Genomic DNA, 14,291 nt, shown 5'->3' on the forward strand with positions numbered 1-14,291 from the left:
TAACTCAAACTCCTCACTTGCTTTTGGTCTGTTCAAATTGTCTATTACTTTTTGAGTCATTTTTAGTGGTTTATGACTTTCTAGGAATTTGTCCATTTCATTTATTTAATTTGTTGGTATACATAGTTCATAGTATTCCTTTATAATCCTTTTTATTTCTTCAAATAAAATAAATTTATTAGTAATAGATTGGTACTAAAGTTTTTTTCTTTAATTTTTGATGTGAGTCTTCTCAGTTTTTTTCTTGCTTAAACTAGCTAAAGTTTATCTATTTTGTTGATCTTTTTTGTTGCTATTGATCTTTTGTGAGAACCAACCTTTGGTTTCAATTATTTTTTCCTTTTTTATTTTCTTTTTGATTAGTTTCCATTCTGATCTTTATAATTTCCTCTTTCTGTTTGCGTTAGTTTTAATTTGCTCTTTTTCCAATGCTTATGGTGAAAGTTTAGGGTTTTTTACTTGAGATCTTTCTACTTTCTTCATACAGGTACTTATAAGTATAAATTTTCCTCTTAAGATTTGGCTGTATACCATAAGTTTTTGTCATTTATAAAAATATTTTCCTTTTTTTGGATCCCATTTTATTTTTTGTATGTATGTATGTATGTTTGTATTTTTAAATATCAGTTAACATACAGTGTAGTATTGGTTTCACAAGTAGAACCCAGTGATTCTTCGCTTCCATATAACACCCAGTGCTTATCCCATCACGCGCCCTCCTTAACGCCTATCACCCGTTTAGCTCATCCCCCCATGAACCTCCCCTCCAGCAACCTTCAGTTCTCTGTATTTAGGGGTCTCTTATGGTTGGCTCCCTGTTTTTATCTTATCTTTCCTTCCCTTCCCCTATGTTCATCTGTTGAGTTTCTCAAATTTCACGTATGAATGAAATCATATGATGTTTTTCTCTGACTTATTTTTCTTAGCGTGATACATTCTAGTTCCATCCACATTGTTGTAAATGGCAAGATTTCAGTCTTTTTGATCACCAAGTAATGTTCCATTGTATAATATGTCATATCTTCTTTATCCATTCATCAGCTGATGGACATTGAGCTCTTTCCATAATTTGGCTATTGTTGATAGCACTGCTGTAAACATTGGAGTGCATGTGCCCCTTTGAATCAGCATTTTTGTATCCTTTGGATAAATACCTAATAGTGCAATTGCTGGGTCATAGGGTAGCTCTATTTTTAATTTTGTAGGAACCTTTCTACTGTTATTCAGAATGGCTGCACCAGTTTGCGTTCCCACCAACAGTACAAAAATGTCCCCCTTCCTCCACATCCTGGCCAACATTTATTGTTTCCTGAGTTGTTTTTTTTAGCCATTCTGACAGGTGTGAGGTAGTTTCTCAGTGTGATTGAAGCTTCTGCACAGTGAAGGAAACAATCAACAAAACTAAAAGGCAACCACTGGAATGGGAGAAGATAGTTGCAAATGACATATCGTATTAAGGATTATTATCCAGAATCTATAAAGAACTTACCAAACTCAATACCCAAAAAAAACAAATAATCCAGTGAAGAAGTTGGCAGAAGACATGAATAGACACTTTTCCAAAGAAGACATCCAGATGACTAACAGACACATGAAAAGATACTCATACTCATCATCAGAGAAATATTAAAAGTATTTTCTGATTTCTCGGGTTTTTTTCCGCATAGGTTATTTAGGAATGTTTTGTTTAATTTCAGCATATTTGAGCTTCCCAAGTCTCATTCTCCTGTTGATTTCAGATTTCATTCTACTGTAGTTGGAGAACGTACTTTGTATTATTTCTATCCTTTTAAGTTTACTGAGGTTTGTTATGTGGCCTAGCATGTGGTCTGTCCTGGCAAACATTCCATTTGCACTTTAGAGGAATGTACATTTTGCTCTTGTTAGGTAGAATGTTCTATAGATAAGTATTAGGTCTAGTTGGTTTATAGTGTTGTTCAAGTCTTCTGTTTCCTTGTTACTTTTCTGTCTAGTTGTTTTATCCATTTTTTAAAATGCCGTATTGAGGTCTCCAACTTTTTTTTCTTTCATTGTCTCTTCCTCCTTTTTGTTAGTTTTTGCTTCCTGTATTTTACTGCTCTCTTATCATAGTAGATACGTGTTTATAATTCTTTTTTTTTGATAACGTGTTTATAATTCTTATATTTTCCTCACACATGACCTTATTTCATTATGAAATATCCCTCTTTATCTGTAGGAACATTTTTTATTTTAGAATCTGTTTTTTATGATATTAATATAGCCACTTCAGCTTTCTCATCATTGCTGTTTACATGATACATGTTTTTCCATCCTTGTGTTTTCAATCTATTTGTATCTTTATATGTAAAATATGTGTCTTGGGGTGCCTTGGTTGCTCAGTCAGTTAAGCGTCCGACTTCAGCTTAGGTCATGATCTCTTGGTTTGTGGGTTCAAACCCCGTGTCAGGCTCTGTGCTAACAGCTTGGAGCCTGGAGCCTGCTTCGGGTTCTGTGTCTCCCTCTCTCTGCCTCTCCCCCACTCACACTGTGTCTCTCAAAACTGAATAAACATTTTAAAAAACTTTTTTTAAATAAAATATGTGTCTTGTAGACAGCTTATAATTGGATCATGTTTTAAAAAAATAACAGTTTCTACCTTTTTATTGAATTGCTTAATCCATATTTGTTATTGATATAGTTGGATTTATATCTTCCATTTTGCTTTTTGTTTTCTATATATCTATACCTGGAAAGGTGGTGGATTAGCTATCCTGAAAAACTCCCTTGAAGAAAATAACTAAAATGCTAGATAAAAATATCAAAACTATCTTCTAAAACTTAAGAGTTGACATAACATTTAAGTATCTTCAGGTCCCAAAAAATAAAGTGAAGGCAGGAACCCACCCTAGGCATAATTAAGCACTAACACAGATTGTCACCCTAAGGGTTTCACTGAAGTCTATAGATCTGGGATTTATTTTTAAGGTCTACGTGAAGTTGTGAACAAAATCTAGAACTTAGGGCACACCCATAGTGAAAAAGTCCTGCTTAAAGCTGGGTTTCCAGTAGGCTGCAATCTAGTAAAAGAATAATAAGAAATAAACACATCCATCCAGAAGAGTAAAGCAAGGAAACTTGCCTGTCTTAACCTCAGTAGCAGGTCTGGGGAAAGAAGGCAGTAACAAATTCATCCTCAGAATTTGTAACTACAGAGCAGCTCTCACATAGGTTTATAGTTGTGAAGTTTGCACTGGTACAGTTTATCAGTGCAGTAAACTACATGTGTATCTGAAAATTCTGCAACCCAGAATTTTATTTAAAATGGCCCTAGTAAAAGGGGCACCTGGGTGGCTCAGTCGGTTAAGTGTCCGACTTCAGCTCAGGTCATGATCCACAGTTCATGGGTTTGAGCCCCGTGTTGGGCTCTGTGCTAACAGCTCAGAGCCTGGAGCCTGTTTCAGATTCTGTGTCTCCCTCTCTCTCTGCCCCTCCCCAGCTCACACTCTGTCTCTTTCTCTCAAAAATAAACACTTAAAAAAAATTTTTTTAATGGCCCAAGTAGTGCCAACTCATGCCAGGCTGAAGCAAATGCACATCTCTTTAAAGGAATTTCAACCCAGACCTCAGAATATGCCCCCAAATGCCAAACTCATAGACACCATGAGTGAAAAAGTATAAAAAATAGAAGTAACAAGCAAAAATGAGACCCACAAAGACAATTTTTCAGGGCTTTCTGGAAAAATGGCCGATTCTATGATTGGAACAGGAAATACAGAAGATGAGCCTGGAGCATCTTGTAGTGCTAGAAAGTAAGGAGAAAACCTTAAAGTGATGGAGAGTATGTCAAAAGGACACAAGAACCAAGTAAAAGAGCTCCTAGTGACCAAAGTTCCAGCAATTTGAGTAATATAGTAGTATTGAATTATAACCAAAGAATAAACATTCATGGATCCATAATGATATAAATAAATGATTGAATAAATAAATGGGAGCAAATAGACAGTTCTGTGCAGAATCCCAAATGTCTGAGTATGTATGGAGTATGTAGACACTTTACCCTTAAGGAGGTAGAACATAATTCCCTAGTGTTTAAGAATGGATTGCACATAATAACTTCCTTCCAAAGAGTTTAATATGGGAAGAAAAAAGAGAGTAAGTTTACAGTGAAGAACCCTGACGAAAACACTACCTCAACCAGGTGGTCACAGTCCACACCAACAGTGATAAGTCATGCTGACGGTATGTACCCTTAATATGTAATGAGAATGGCACTTTAAAGCCTTCCTCACCCAAACCTGTAACACAGTCTATTCATGAGAAAAACAAATGAACAACATTCTGCAAAATATTTGATTGGTACTTCTCGAAACTGTCAAGGCCAGGGGTCCTGGGTGGTTCGGTCGGTTAAGTGTCTGACTTTGGCTCAGGTCATGATCTTGCAGTTCGTGAGTTCAAGCCCCACGTCGGGCTCTGTGCTGACAACTGGGAGCCTGGGGCCTGCTTCACATTCTGTGTCTCCCTCTCTCTCTGCGCCTCCCCTACTTGCACTCACTCTCCCTCTCTCTCTCAGAAATAAACATTAATTTTTTTTTTAACATAGGTGTCATAGGGGCGCCTGGGTGGCGCAGTCGGTTAAGCATCTGACTTCAGCCAGGTCACGATCTCGCGGTCTGTGAGTTCGAGCCCCGCGTCAGGCTCTGGGCTGATGGCTCAGAGCCTGGAGCCTGTTTCCGATTCTGTGTCTCCCTCTCTCTGTGCCCCTCCCCTGTTCATGCTCTGTCTCTCTCTGTCCCAAAAATAAATAAACGTTGAAAAAAAAAAAAACATAGGTGTCATAAAGGACAAAAGCTGAGGAACTATTCTAGATCAAAGGAGACTAATGAGGCATGGCAGCTAAATGCAGTCATGATTCTAGATTGGACTGTAACCCCGGGGGAAAAATTACTATAAAGGACAATTTTGGGAAAGTTGCTGAAATTTGAACATAATCTTCACATTAGTATCATATCAATGTTAAATTAAATGTATTTGGTAATTATACCATGGTACGTAAGAGAATGCCTTTCCTTTTAGGGTATATACACTATAGTATCCCAGGATGAAAGGACATGATATTTATAACTTATTCTCTGATGGTTCAGATAAAATGTAAGTAATATGCATATGCTTGCAGGTTGTGATAGAGAGATAAGCCAGTGTAGCAAAATGTTAACAATTGGTGAATCTACCAGAAATGTATGGAAGTTTATTCTATTTTGCTGCCTTTTGGTAGGATTGGAATTTTCTTTTCTACAAAATAATATAAATAATAATATATTATTTATAATATTAATAATATATAAATATTATAAATGATATAAATACATTACAAAATATATTTGTAAATATAAATTTTACAAAATAATAATAAAATTTTCTCTTTACCAGAAAGGGTCTGAAAAAGATGATGGAGATGGTGTAGGATTTAGCTATACAAGGTATTAAAATAAACTATACAGCAGTAACCATTAAAAGGATGCTATTGTGGGGAGCGCGTGGGTGGCTAAGTCAGTTAAGCATCTGACTTCTGCTCAGGTCATGATCTTGCGGCTCATGAGTTCAAGCCCCACGTTGGGCTCTGTGCTGACAGCTCAGAGCCTGGATCCTGCTTCAGATTCTGTGTCCCCCTCTCTCTCTGCCCCACCCCTGCTTGTGCTCTCTCTGTCCTTCAGAAATGAATAAACATTAAAAAAAAAAATTTTAAAAAAAAGGATGCTATTGGGTCAAGAGACTGAGAGTGGGTACCTCAATGGAAATAAATACAGTGAGAATCTACTGTTTTAAAAGTGCCATTTCACATCAGTTTGGAATAGATGGATTATTCAACACATTATACCAAGATGCTTAGCTAGCGTTTGGGGACGTGTGGGGGTAGATTTCTCCTTACCCCTGTTACTGAGACTCGTATATTTCAGAGATGTAAGTAATAAAAGCATGAGATCATAAAAGTTCTGGATGAAGGTTTGGATTATTATTTCTTATAAAGTAAGGTGACAAAATCTAAAAGTCCTAAAAGCAAATATTTGATAAATTTGTCTACATATTTTAAATTTCTGCATGGTAGAAAAATACTATATGCAAAGTCAATTTATAAATGCAAAGTAGGAAAACAATTTTAAACAGATAAACTTGAGAAAAGGGGGCTAATTTTCTTAATATGCAAAGAGCTTTTTTATAAATCAAAGACAGTCTAATAGAAAAACAAAGAACATGAGCAGGAATTTTATGGTAAAAGAAATACACATGGCCATGAAATATATGAAACAATACTTAGCCTTTTTCATAATTAAAGAAATATAGTAAACCACAGATTTTTTTTTTAATATTCATTTTGAGAGAGAGAAATTGTGGGGAGGGGCAGAGAGAGAGGAAGAGACAGAATCCCTAGTAGGCTCCACCCTGTCAGCGCAGAGCCCTATGTGGGGCTCAATCCCACTAAACATGAGATCATGACCTGAACCGAAATCAAGAGTCAGACTCTTAGCCAATTGAGCCACCCAGGCACCCCTAAAACACAAAATTTTTAAGCCCTTTAGAATAGCACAGATGAAAAGATTTGATGCTGATTATAAAAATATTGTTGGAACTTAGGATCCCAAGCCTGCTTGGGATTCTCTCTCCCTCTCTCTGCCCCTCCCCTACTTACATGCGCTCTCTCTCTGTCTCTCTCTCAAAATAAATAAATAAACTTAAAAAAAAAAGTATTGTTGAGATATGGGGAAATGTACATACATCTTCATAATACTATTGTTAGAAGTGCAAATTTATTGCAACATTTTTATTTTTTTTAATTTTTTTTTCAACATTTATTTATTTTTTTTGGGACAGAGAGAGACAGAGCATGAACGGGGGAGGGGCACAGAGAGAGGGAGACACAGAATCGGAAACAGGCTCCAGGCTCTGAGCCATCAGCCCAGAGCCCGACGTGGGTCTCGAACTCACGGACCGCGAGATCGTGACCTGGCTGAAGTCGGACGCTTAACCGACTGCGCCATCCAGGCGCCCTGCAACATTTTTAAAGAATACAGCAATTTGACAATGTCTAACCGTTGTGACTTTATTAACATTTGTTAAGTAGAGCTCTGGGATGTCCAATGGCTCAACAAAAGAGTACAAGGGAAATTGATATAGAGAACTGTATTACTCACAGGTCCTGGAGGAGGTACGCAGCATGCTTTGAGGGGACACACGGGGCAAGAGAATGGCAAAACCTGGGGTACATGCCATTATTAGGGTCTATAGGTGGATTGGTTCCCAAGATAAGGGTGAACTGGTGAATTCAAAACCAGAAAGGGCAGTATTTTGGTAAGCTTGGCAAGGGTCTTGTGTAAGCAGTGCACAAAGGGTAAGGCCCTGGGAGGTGGGGAGACTGTGTATCACAAGGACTTTTGGGGAGGTCATATAAGGAACTTAAATACTTAAGATTCTGCGTGCTGTTCTCTAGGGCATGCATTCGAAGGAGGAGCTAGTGTTAGTTCAAGGCCCCTGCAGTCCACTTGCCTACACAAAATGGATGCTGAAGCAGCAGTATTTTGGACCCCTTTATCTAAACTCTCTCAACATGGACTAAAATTGAAATAAATGTTTCTTTCATCCAGCATTTCCACTTGCAGGAGTTATACACATAAAGTTGTATCAAACATAAAATCTCACACACACACACACATACACACATGCACAGATATCCACTGCAGCATTCTTCAGGAGAGTAAACATTTGGAAACAACCTAAACATGTAGTTAAATTATATATCAAATCAGTAAATATAAAATGTTTACATATGCATAAAATATTTTTTTCATTGAACAAATATTTTTGTAGCACTTGGCAGCATTTTATCTAAATGGGTATATAAAACCTGGTTAGTAGTTGTTATTATTAGAAAGTGGCTTAGGGGTTGAGGGATGGCAGGGAGACTTTTTCACCTTAAATTCTCTACATTATTTGAATATTTTACAATGAGCATATTTAACTTTAATTTTTAAAAGTAGTAAATCATAGTTTAATATACTTTGATATATTTGGGGAGAATTTTACAAATGCTGTGTGTAAAACTAATGTATTAGAATAGACATTCATCTCAACTGATTTGACATTTACTCAATGAAGTACCATGAGATAGGGTTGTGTAGTCTCATTGCTCATAGAGCTCTTTATACTCAACAGATTCAGCTTGCTCATTTTCTACTCTTTACCATGTATTTTACTTCAGCCCCAAGTCAGTGGGACTGCGTTGTTTGAAAATACTGATATTGGAAAACAAATACATTTTCCAGTAATGTTATCTATTTCCTCATTCTTTTGCTTTTGCTTTATTTTTTAATGTACTCTCATTAGCCCTTTGACATTTTGCTGCTTTTATCCTGTTGCTATGGTATCCTTCCTGAAGTATAGCCATAATCTTGTTTTTCCTCTGCTCAAATGGTATACTGGTGCTTAATTTCCATTAAGAATAAATTTTAAAGTCCTTAGCCTAGTGTTCTAGCCTTCACATAATTTGTCCTCAAATTCCTACCTCCTTTCCTTTCCTTTCCTTTCCTTTCCTTTCCTTTCCTTTCCTTTCCTTTCCCTTCCCCTTCCCCTTCCCCTTCCCCTTCCCCTTCCTTTCCCTTCCTTTCCCTTCCTTTCCCTTCCTTCCCTTTCCTTCCTTCCCTTTCCTTCCCTCCTTCCTTCCTTCCTTCCTTCCTTCCTTCCTTCCTTCCTTCCTTCCCATAATTTTATCATGGAAAGAACACTGAACATGAGATCTACCCTCTTAACAAAATTTTAAGTGTACGGTATATTGTTGACTATAGGTGCAATGTTACACAGCAGGTCTCTAGAACTTACTCATCTTGCTTTGACTGAAACTCTATGCCCATTGATTAGTAACTCCCCATTTCCTACCCTTCCCCCCAATCCCCTGGCAGCCACTATTCCATTCTTTGATTCTGTGAATTTGACTATTTTATATCTCTCATAAAAGTGAAATCCATCTTATTTCACTTAACATAATGTCCTCAAGGTTCATCCATTATGTCACATATAGCAGAATTTCCTTCTTTTTATGGATATACCATATTTTCTTTATTCTTCGATATGTTGGTGGATATTTAGTTTGCTTCTACATTTTGACTGTTGTGAATAGTGCTGCAGTGAACTTAGGAGTGCTAATATTCCTTTGAGATCTTCATTTCAATTCTTTTGGATAAATACCCATAACTGGGATTGCTGAACCGTATGGTAGTTCTAATTTGAATTTTTTTAGGAACCTTCGTACTGTTTTCCACAGCAGCTACAACATTTTGCATTCTCACCAACATTTGTTTTTTGGGTTTTTTTGATAATAGCCATCTTGACAGATGTAGATGATAATTCATTGTGGTTTTAATTTGCATTTCCTTGATAAGATTAGTGAGTGATGTTGAGCCTTTTTTCATCTACCTCTTGTCCATTTATATATCTTGAGGAAATGGCTGTTCAAGTTATTTGCCTAGGTTTTCAATTGGGTTATTATTTTACTATTGAGTTGTATGAATTCTTTATATATTTTGGAGATTAACCTCTTATCAGACATATAGTATACACTTCTTTTCTCTTATTTCATACATTGCCCTTTCTCTTTGTCAGTTGTTTCCTTTGCTGTGTAGAAACTTTTAAAAAAAATTTTTTTTAATGATGGGTATTTTTCTTTTTTCTCTTTTTTTTAAGTTTATTTATTTTGAGAAAGATAGAGAGTAGGGGAGGGGCAAAGAGAGGGTGAGAGAGAGAATCCCAAGCAGACTCCACACTGTCAGCACCGTAGCCCGATGCGGGGCTCAAACTCATGAACCGCGAGATCATGACCTGAGTCAAAATTGGACACTTAACCAGCTGAGACACCCAGGCGTCCCTAAGTGTGAATACTATTTCTAAAGGGAATACAAATATTTTGAAAATCCTTCAAAATCTTTTTCTTTCTCCCTTTCAGAGTCCAGATGTCATTCAGAATTTGAAAATACTACCCATTCTGTCTTCAGGTCAGCCAAGTTTTACTTTCATCATCCAGTCCACCTACCAACTGATCAAGATGTTTGCCATGAATCCTTGGGGAGGAGTGTTTTCATGAGGCATTCTTGGAAAGATTTCTTTCAGCGTCATCCAGACAAACAAAGAGAACATACTTGTCTTCCTTCCCCTGTTGAAAATGTGGAAAAGACCAAGGCAGATTATACCAGAATAGAGAGCCTCAGTATCAATGTAAACTTGGAAAACAAAGAAGTGATGCATTCCACTAAAAGTCAGGCTAGAGATTATCCAAAATGTGACAAACAAATTAGTGATCCAAAAAGGGATCATAAGGTCACCCCAGAGCTAACAACTCAGCACACTGTGAGTTTGAATGAACTCTGGAACAAGTATCAGGAGCGACAGAAACAAAAGAAACCTCCCGAGTTTAGTGACAGAAAAGAACTATCCTTGGTGGAGCGACTTGATCGTTTGGCTAAACTTCTTCAGAATCCCATCACATATTCTCTCTGGGCCTCTGAAAGCACACAGGATGATAGCAGAGGGGAACGGGATATTAAACAACAGCAGAAAATCAAGTTTCAGAAAAAGAAGCGGTATAAGAGCCTGGAGAAATGCCATAAAAACACAGGAGAGCTTAAAAAAAGCAAGGCGCTTTCTACTCATCAAGCTGGGAAGTCCAACCAGATTAAAATTGAACAGATTAAATTTGATAAGTATATCCTGAGAAAACAGCCAGGTTTTCATTATATAAACAACACTTCCTCAGATTCTAGACCATCTGACGAAAGTGAGCTGCTCACAGACACTGCCACCAACATCCTTTCCACAACCAATTCTCCTGTGGAATCTGATATCTTGACCCAAACAGATAAAGAGGTGACTTTGCAGGAGAGAAGCAGCTCTATTTCCACCATTGACACTGCCCGACTGATCCAAGCTTTTGGCCATGAAAGAGTTTGTCTGTCACCCAGGCGAATTAAATTATACAGCAGCATTACCGACCACCAGAGGAGATACCTTGAGAGGCGGAGCAAGAAGAATAAGAAAGCTTTGAATACAGGTCATCCCCAAATGACTTCTGAGCACACCAGAAGGAAACACATCCAGGTACATGGCTACAAATTCCGTCTGGCAATGTGACTGCCTTTTTCATGGACTTTTTAGTTAAGCTTTGCACACAGGTGAAAAAAAGCCAATTGCCCTTTCCTCACTATAACATTTCTTACCAACTTTCGGAAAAGAGTGAGAAAGTGTAGTACAGTGCTATTGTGAGTTGTCATTCTTTTCTTCAACGCTCAGTTACAACGAAGGGCTTTGCTGCTAAATGCTTCAGAATCTGCAAAGTGTACCCCTGGCACGGGGGAGCTTCCAGTTTAGGATGACCTCCATTCTGAACATTAGTGCCTGGCCGTTTCTGTTTGTTTGGGGTTTTTTTGCTTATTCATTCCTCCCTGTCTTTCAAGAAGTTTTGAGATGTTCTTAAACACATACACAGATATACACAGACACAAATATCCAGACACATACTTACGTAAGTAATACAATAATGATTTTCTTGAGTAAATGAAGAATTAGAATGATAGAAAATTAAATTAAAGCCAGGAAGGGATGAGCTACAACATGATTTTTAAGGGTAAATAAATGAAGAATTGTGAGTGTTGGGAAGACAAGTTGAAGCCAGAGGGGAGATAAATAAATACACCTTGTGGATATGGTTGCTAGAAGTGAGCCACAAATTTTGCTCTATGTTTTCTAGCATGTGGTGTTGCTACAACTTTGTGATCAATTACATAAGTCTATAATATAAAAACTAGGTTTTCAAAAGCATTATAAATATTTCTGATACTGAGACCTAAGAGAAATTTCTCTCGTCTATTCTCATAAAGAAGGCACCACAGTGTATGTAAGAGTCCTCAACAGCATCCTTACAAGGAATTCGGTAACAACACCCATAAGATTAATATGACCTTATGTTAGGGAGTTTCAGTAAAGGCAGACTTCAAGGGGGCAGCAAATGCAGACTAATACTTTAACCCAAGAATAAAATTTAGGGTATCTAGAGGAGTGTTCTCCAAAGAGGGATGCTTACAGAATGGGGCACTGGAGTACAGACAAAAAAAAAAAAAAGATAGATATTTATTTTTCTCAGCCTTTTAAAATTTATATTTCTGTATATGTTTTATAATATATGAATAGAGCCATAATTTATAACATAAATAAATATCTACTTTGGTAATTTGTGCTCAAAAATATTTTATCAGTAGGACTGCATGATCAAAAAAACTTAAGAGAGCACTAGTCTAGAGGCAAGGAGACACAAGACATTGAGACAATTCATAAATATTATTTCTCATAATTGAGTTTTTGGTAGGTATTAAATGATAGTGATTACATGTATAAATAGAACAATATGACTTTTTAAAGTAGGAGAAGAATTGGGAATGATAACAGATTAAGGCTTTTTGTTCCATGGAGGAGATAGGGAAAAAAGATCTCAGTAGAGGGTGTGTGTGTGTGCGTGTGTGTGTGTGTGTGTGTGTGTGTGGCAAAATCCATACACTTTACACGCATAAAGTTTATAGTTTTAACCATCTTAAAGTGTACAGTCTAATGGCACTGAGTATATTCACAGTGTTTTACATATCACCACTATCCAGTTTGCGTACTTTTTCATCACTCCAGTAGAAACTTCCTAACCATTAAGCAGTCGCTCTCTATTCCCCCTCCCACCAGCCCCTGACAACCATGAAGCTACTTTCTGCCTTTGTTGCCTGTTCTGTGTATTTCATATAAATGGAATCATACAGATGTGACCAAGTCAGACATCTGTCACTTTAACATATTTTTGAGGTTCATCCATGCCCTAGCATGTATCAGTACTTTATTGCTTTATATGGGTCAATAATATTCCATTGCATGTATATACTATATTTTATTTATTCATCTGTTTGTGGACATTTAGGTTGTTTCCATCTTTTGGCTACTGTAAAAGGAGCAGATATGAACATCTGTACACAAGTTTTTATTTGAACACTGTGTACAGTTCTTTTGGTTATATACTTAGGAGTGGAAGTTCTAGGTCATATGATAATTCTGTGTTTAGCTTATTGAGTAACCACCAAACTGTTTTCCACAATGGATATACCATTTATATTCCCACCAGCAATGTCTGAGCGCCCCATTCTCTCCACATTGACCAGCACTTTGTATTTACCTTGTTTTATGGTTTGTCTGTTTGGGTTTTTCTTGCCATGCTAGTAGGTGTGAAGGGTATCTCATACTCATTGTCATTTTGATTGTGGTTTTGATTTGCTTTCCCCTTTCCTAATGACAGTAAGCATCTTTTCCTGTGCTTGTTGGCCATGTGTGTGTGTGTGTGTGTGTGTGTGTGTGTGTACATATATATATCTTCTTTTGAGAAATGTCTATTCAGGTTTTTGCCCACTTGTAATTAAGTTGTTTGTTATTTTGAATTACAAGAGTTCTTTATTTATTCTGGATTGTAGATTCTTACTGGGTGTGTAATTTGTAAATATTTGCTCCCCCCCCCACCCCCGCCGGATTGTCTTTTCACTCGCTTATTACCATCCTTTGATGCACAATAGTTTACTTTTGATGAAGTCTATTTTTTTCTTTTGTTGCTTGTGTTTTTGGTATCCTATCTAAGAAACCACTGCCAAATCCAGTCTTGTCCCTATATTCTTTTAAGAATTTTATACTATTCTTTCATTTACCTATTTGATATATATTGGGTTAATATTTGTATGTAATATAAGGTAAGGGTGAAACGTCATTCTTTTCCACGTGGATACCCAGTTGTCCTAGTACCAGTCTTTGAAGAGACTATTCTTTCCCCATTGAATGGTCTTGACACTTTTGTCAAAAATCAACTGACAGTAGATGTGAAGGTTTATTTCTGGGCCTTCAATTGCATTCCTTAGATCTACATGCCTAGTCATACTCCATTACTGCAGTATTTTTGATTACTCTAGCTGTAGTGAGTTTTAAAATTGAGAAGCATGAGTTTTCCAATTTTGTTCTTTTTCAAGACTACTTCGCTATTCAGGCCCCTTGTATTTGAATATGAATTTTAGGATCAGCTTTTCCATTTCTGCCAAAAAGGTCACTGGGATTTTGATATTAATTGCATTAAATCTACAGATTGGTTTGGAGTTTATTGCAATCTTAATATTAAGTCTTCAGGCTGTGAACACGGAATGTCTTTCAATTTATTTAGGTTTTTAATTTCTTCCAGGAATGTTTTGTAGCTTTCATTTTACAAGTCTTAGACCTTCTTAGTT

At 36.9% G+C, this 14,291-nt stretch overlaps 1 protein-coding gene across 3 annotated transcripts in view; it reads left to right on the forward strand.

Annotated features, from left to right (window-relative positions):
* The window catches only part of ALMS1 (ALMS1 centrosome and basal body associated protein), a 221,667-nt gene that overhangs the window by 166,038 nt on the left and 41,338 nt on the right, over positions 1 to 14,291 (forward strand). For all 3 annotated transcript variants that reach the window (XM_043603693.1, XM_043603694.1, XM_043603695.1), the window contains one exon: positions 9,950 to 11,097. In XM_043603693.1, the coding sequence (XP_043459628.1) occupies positions 9,950 to 11,097 (1,148 nt within the window). The remainder of the gene's footprint in view (positions 1 to 9,949; positions 11,098 to 14,291) is intronic.

This window comes from Prionailurus bengalensis, chromosome A3 (assembly GCF_016509475.1).
Source record: "Prionailurus bengalensis isolate Pbe53 chromosome A3, Fcat_Pben_1.1_paternal_pri, whole genome shotgun sequence".
NCBI lineage: Eukaryota > Metazoa > Chordata > Mammalia > Carnivora > Felidae > Prionailurus > Prionailurus bengalensis.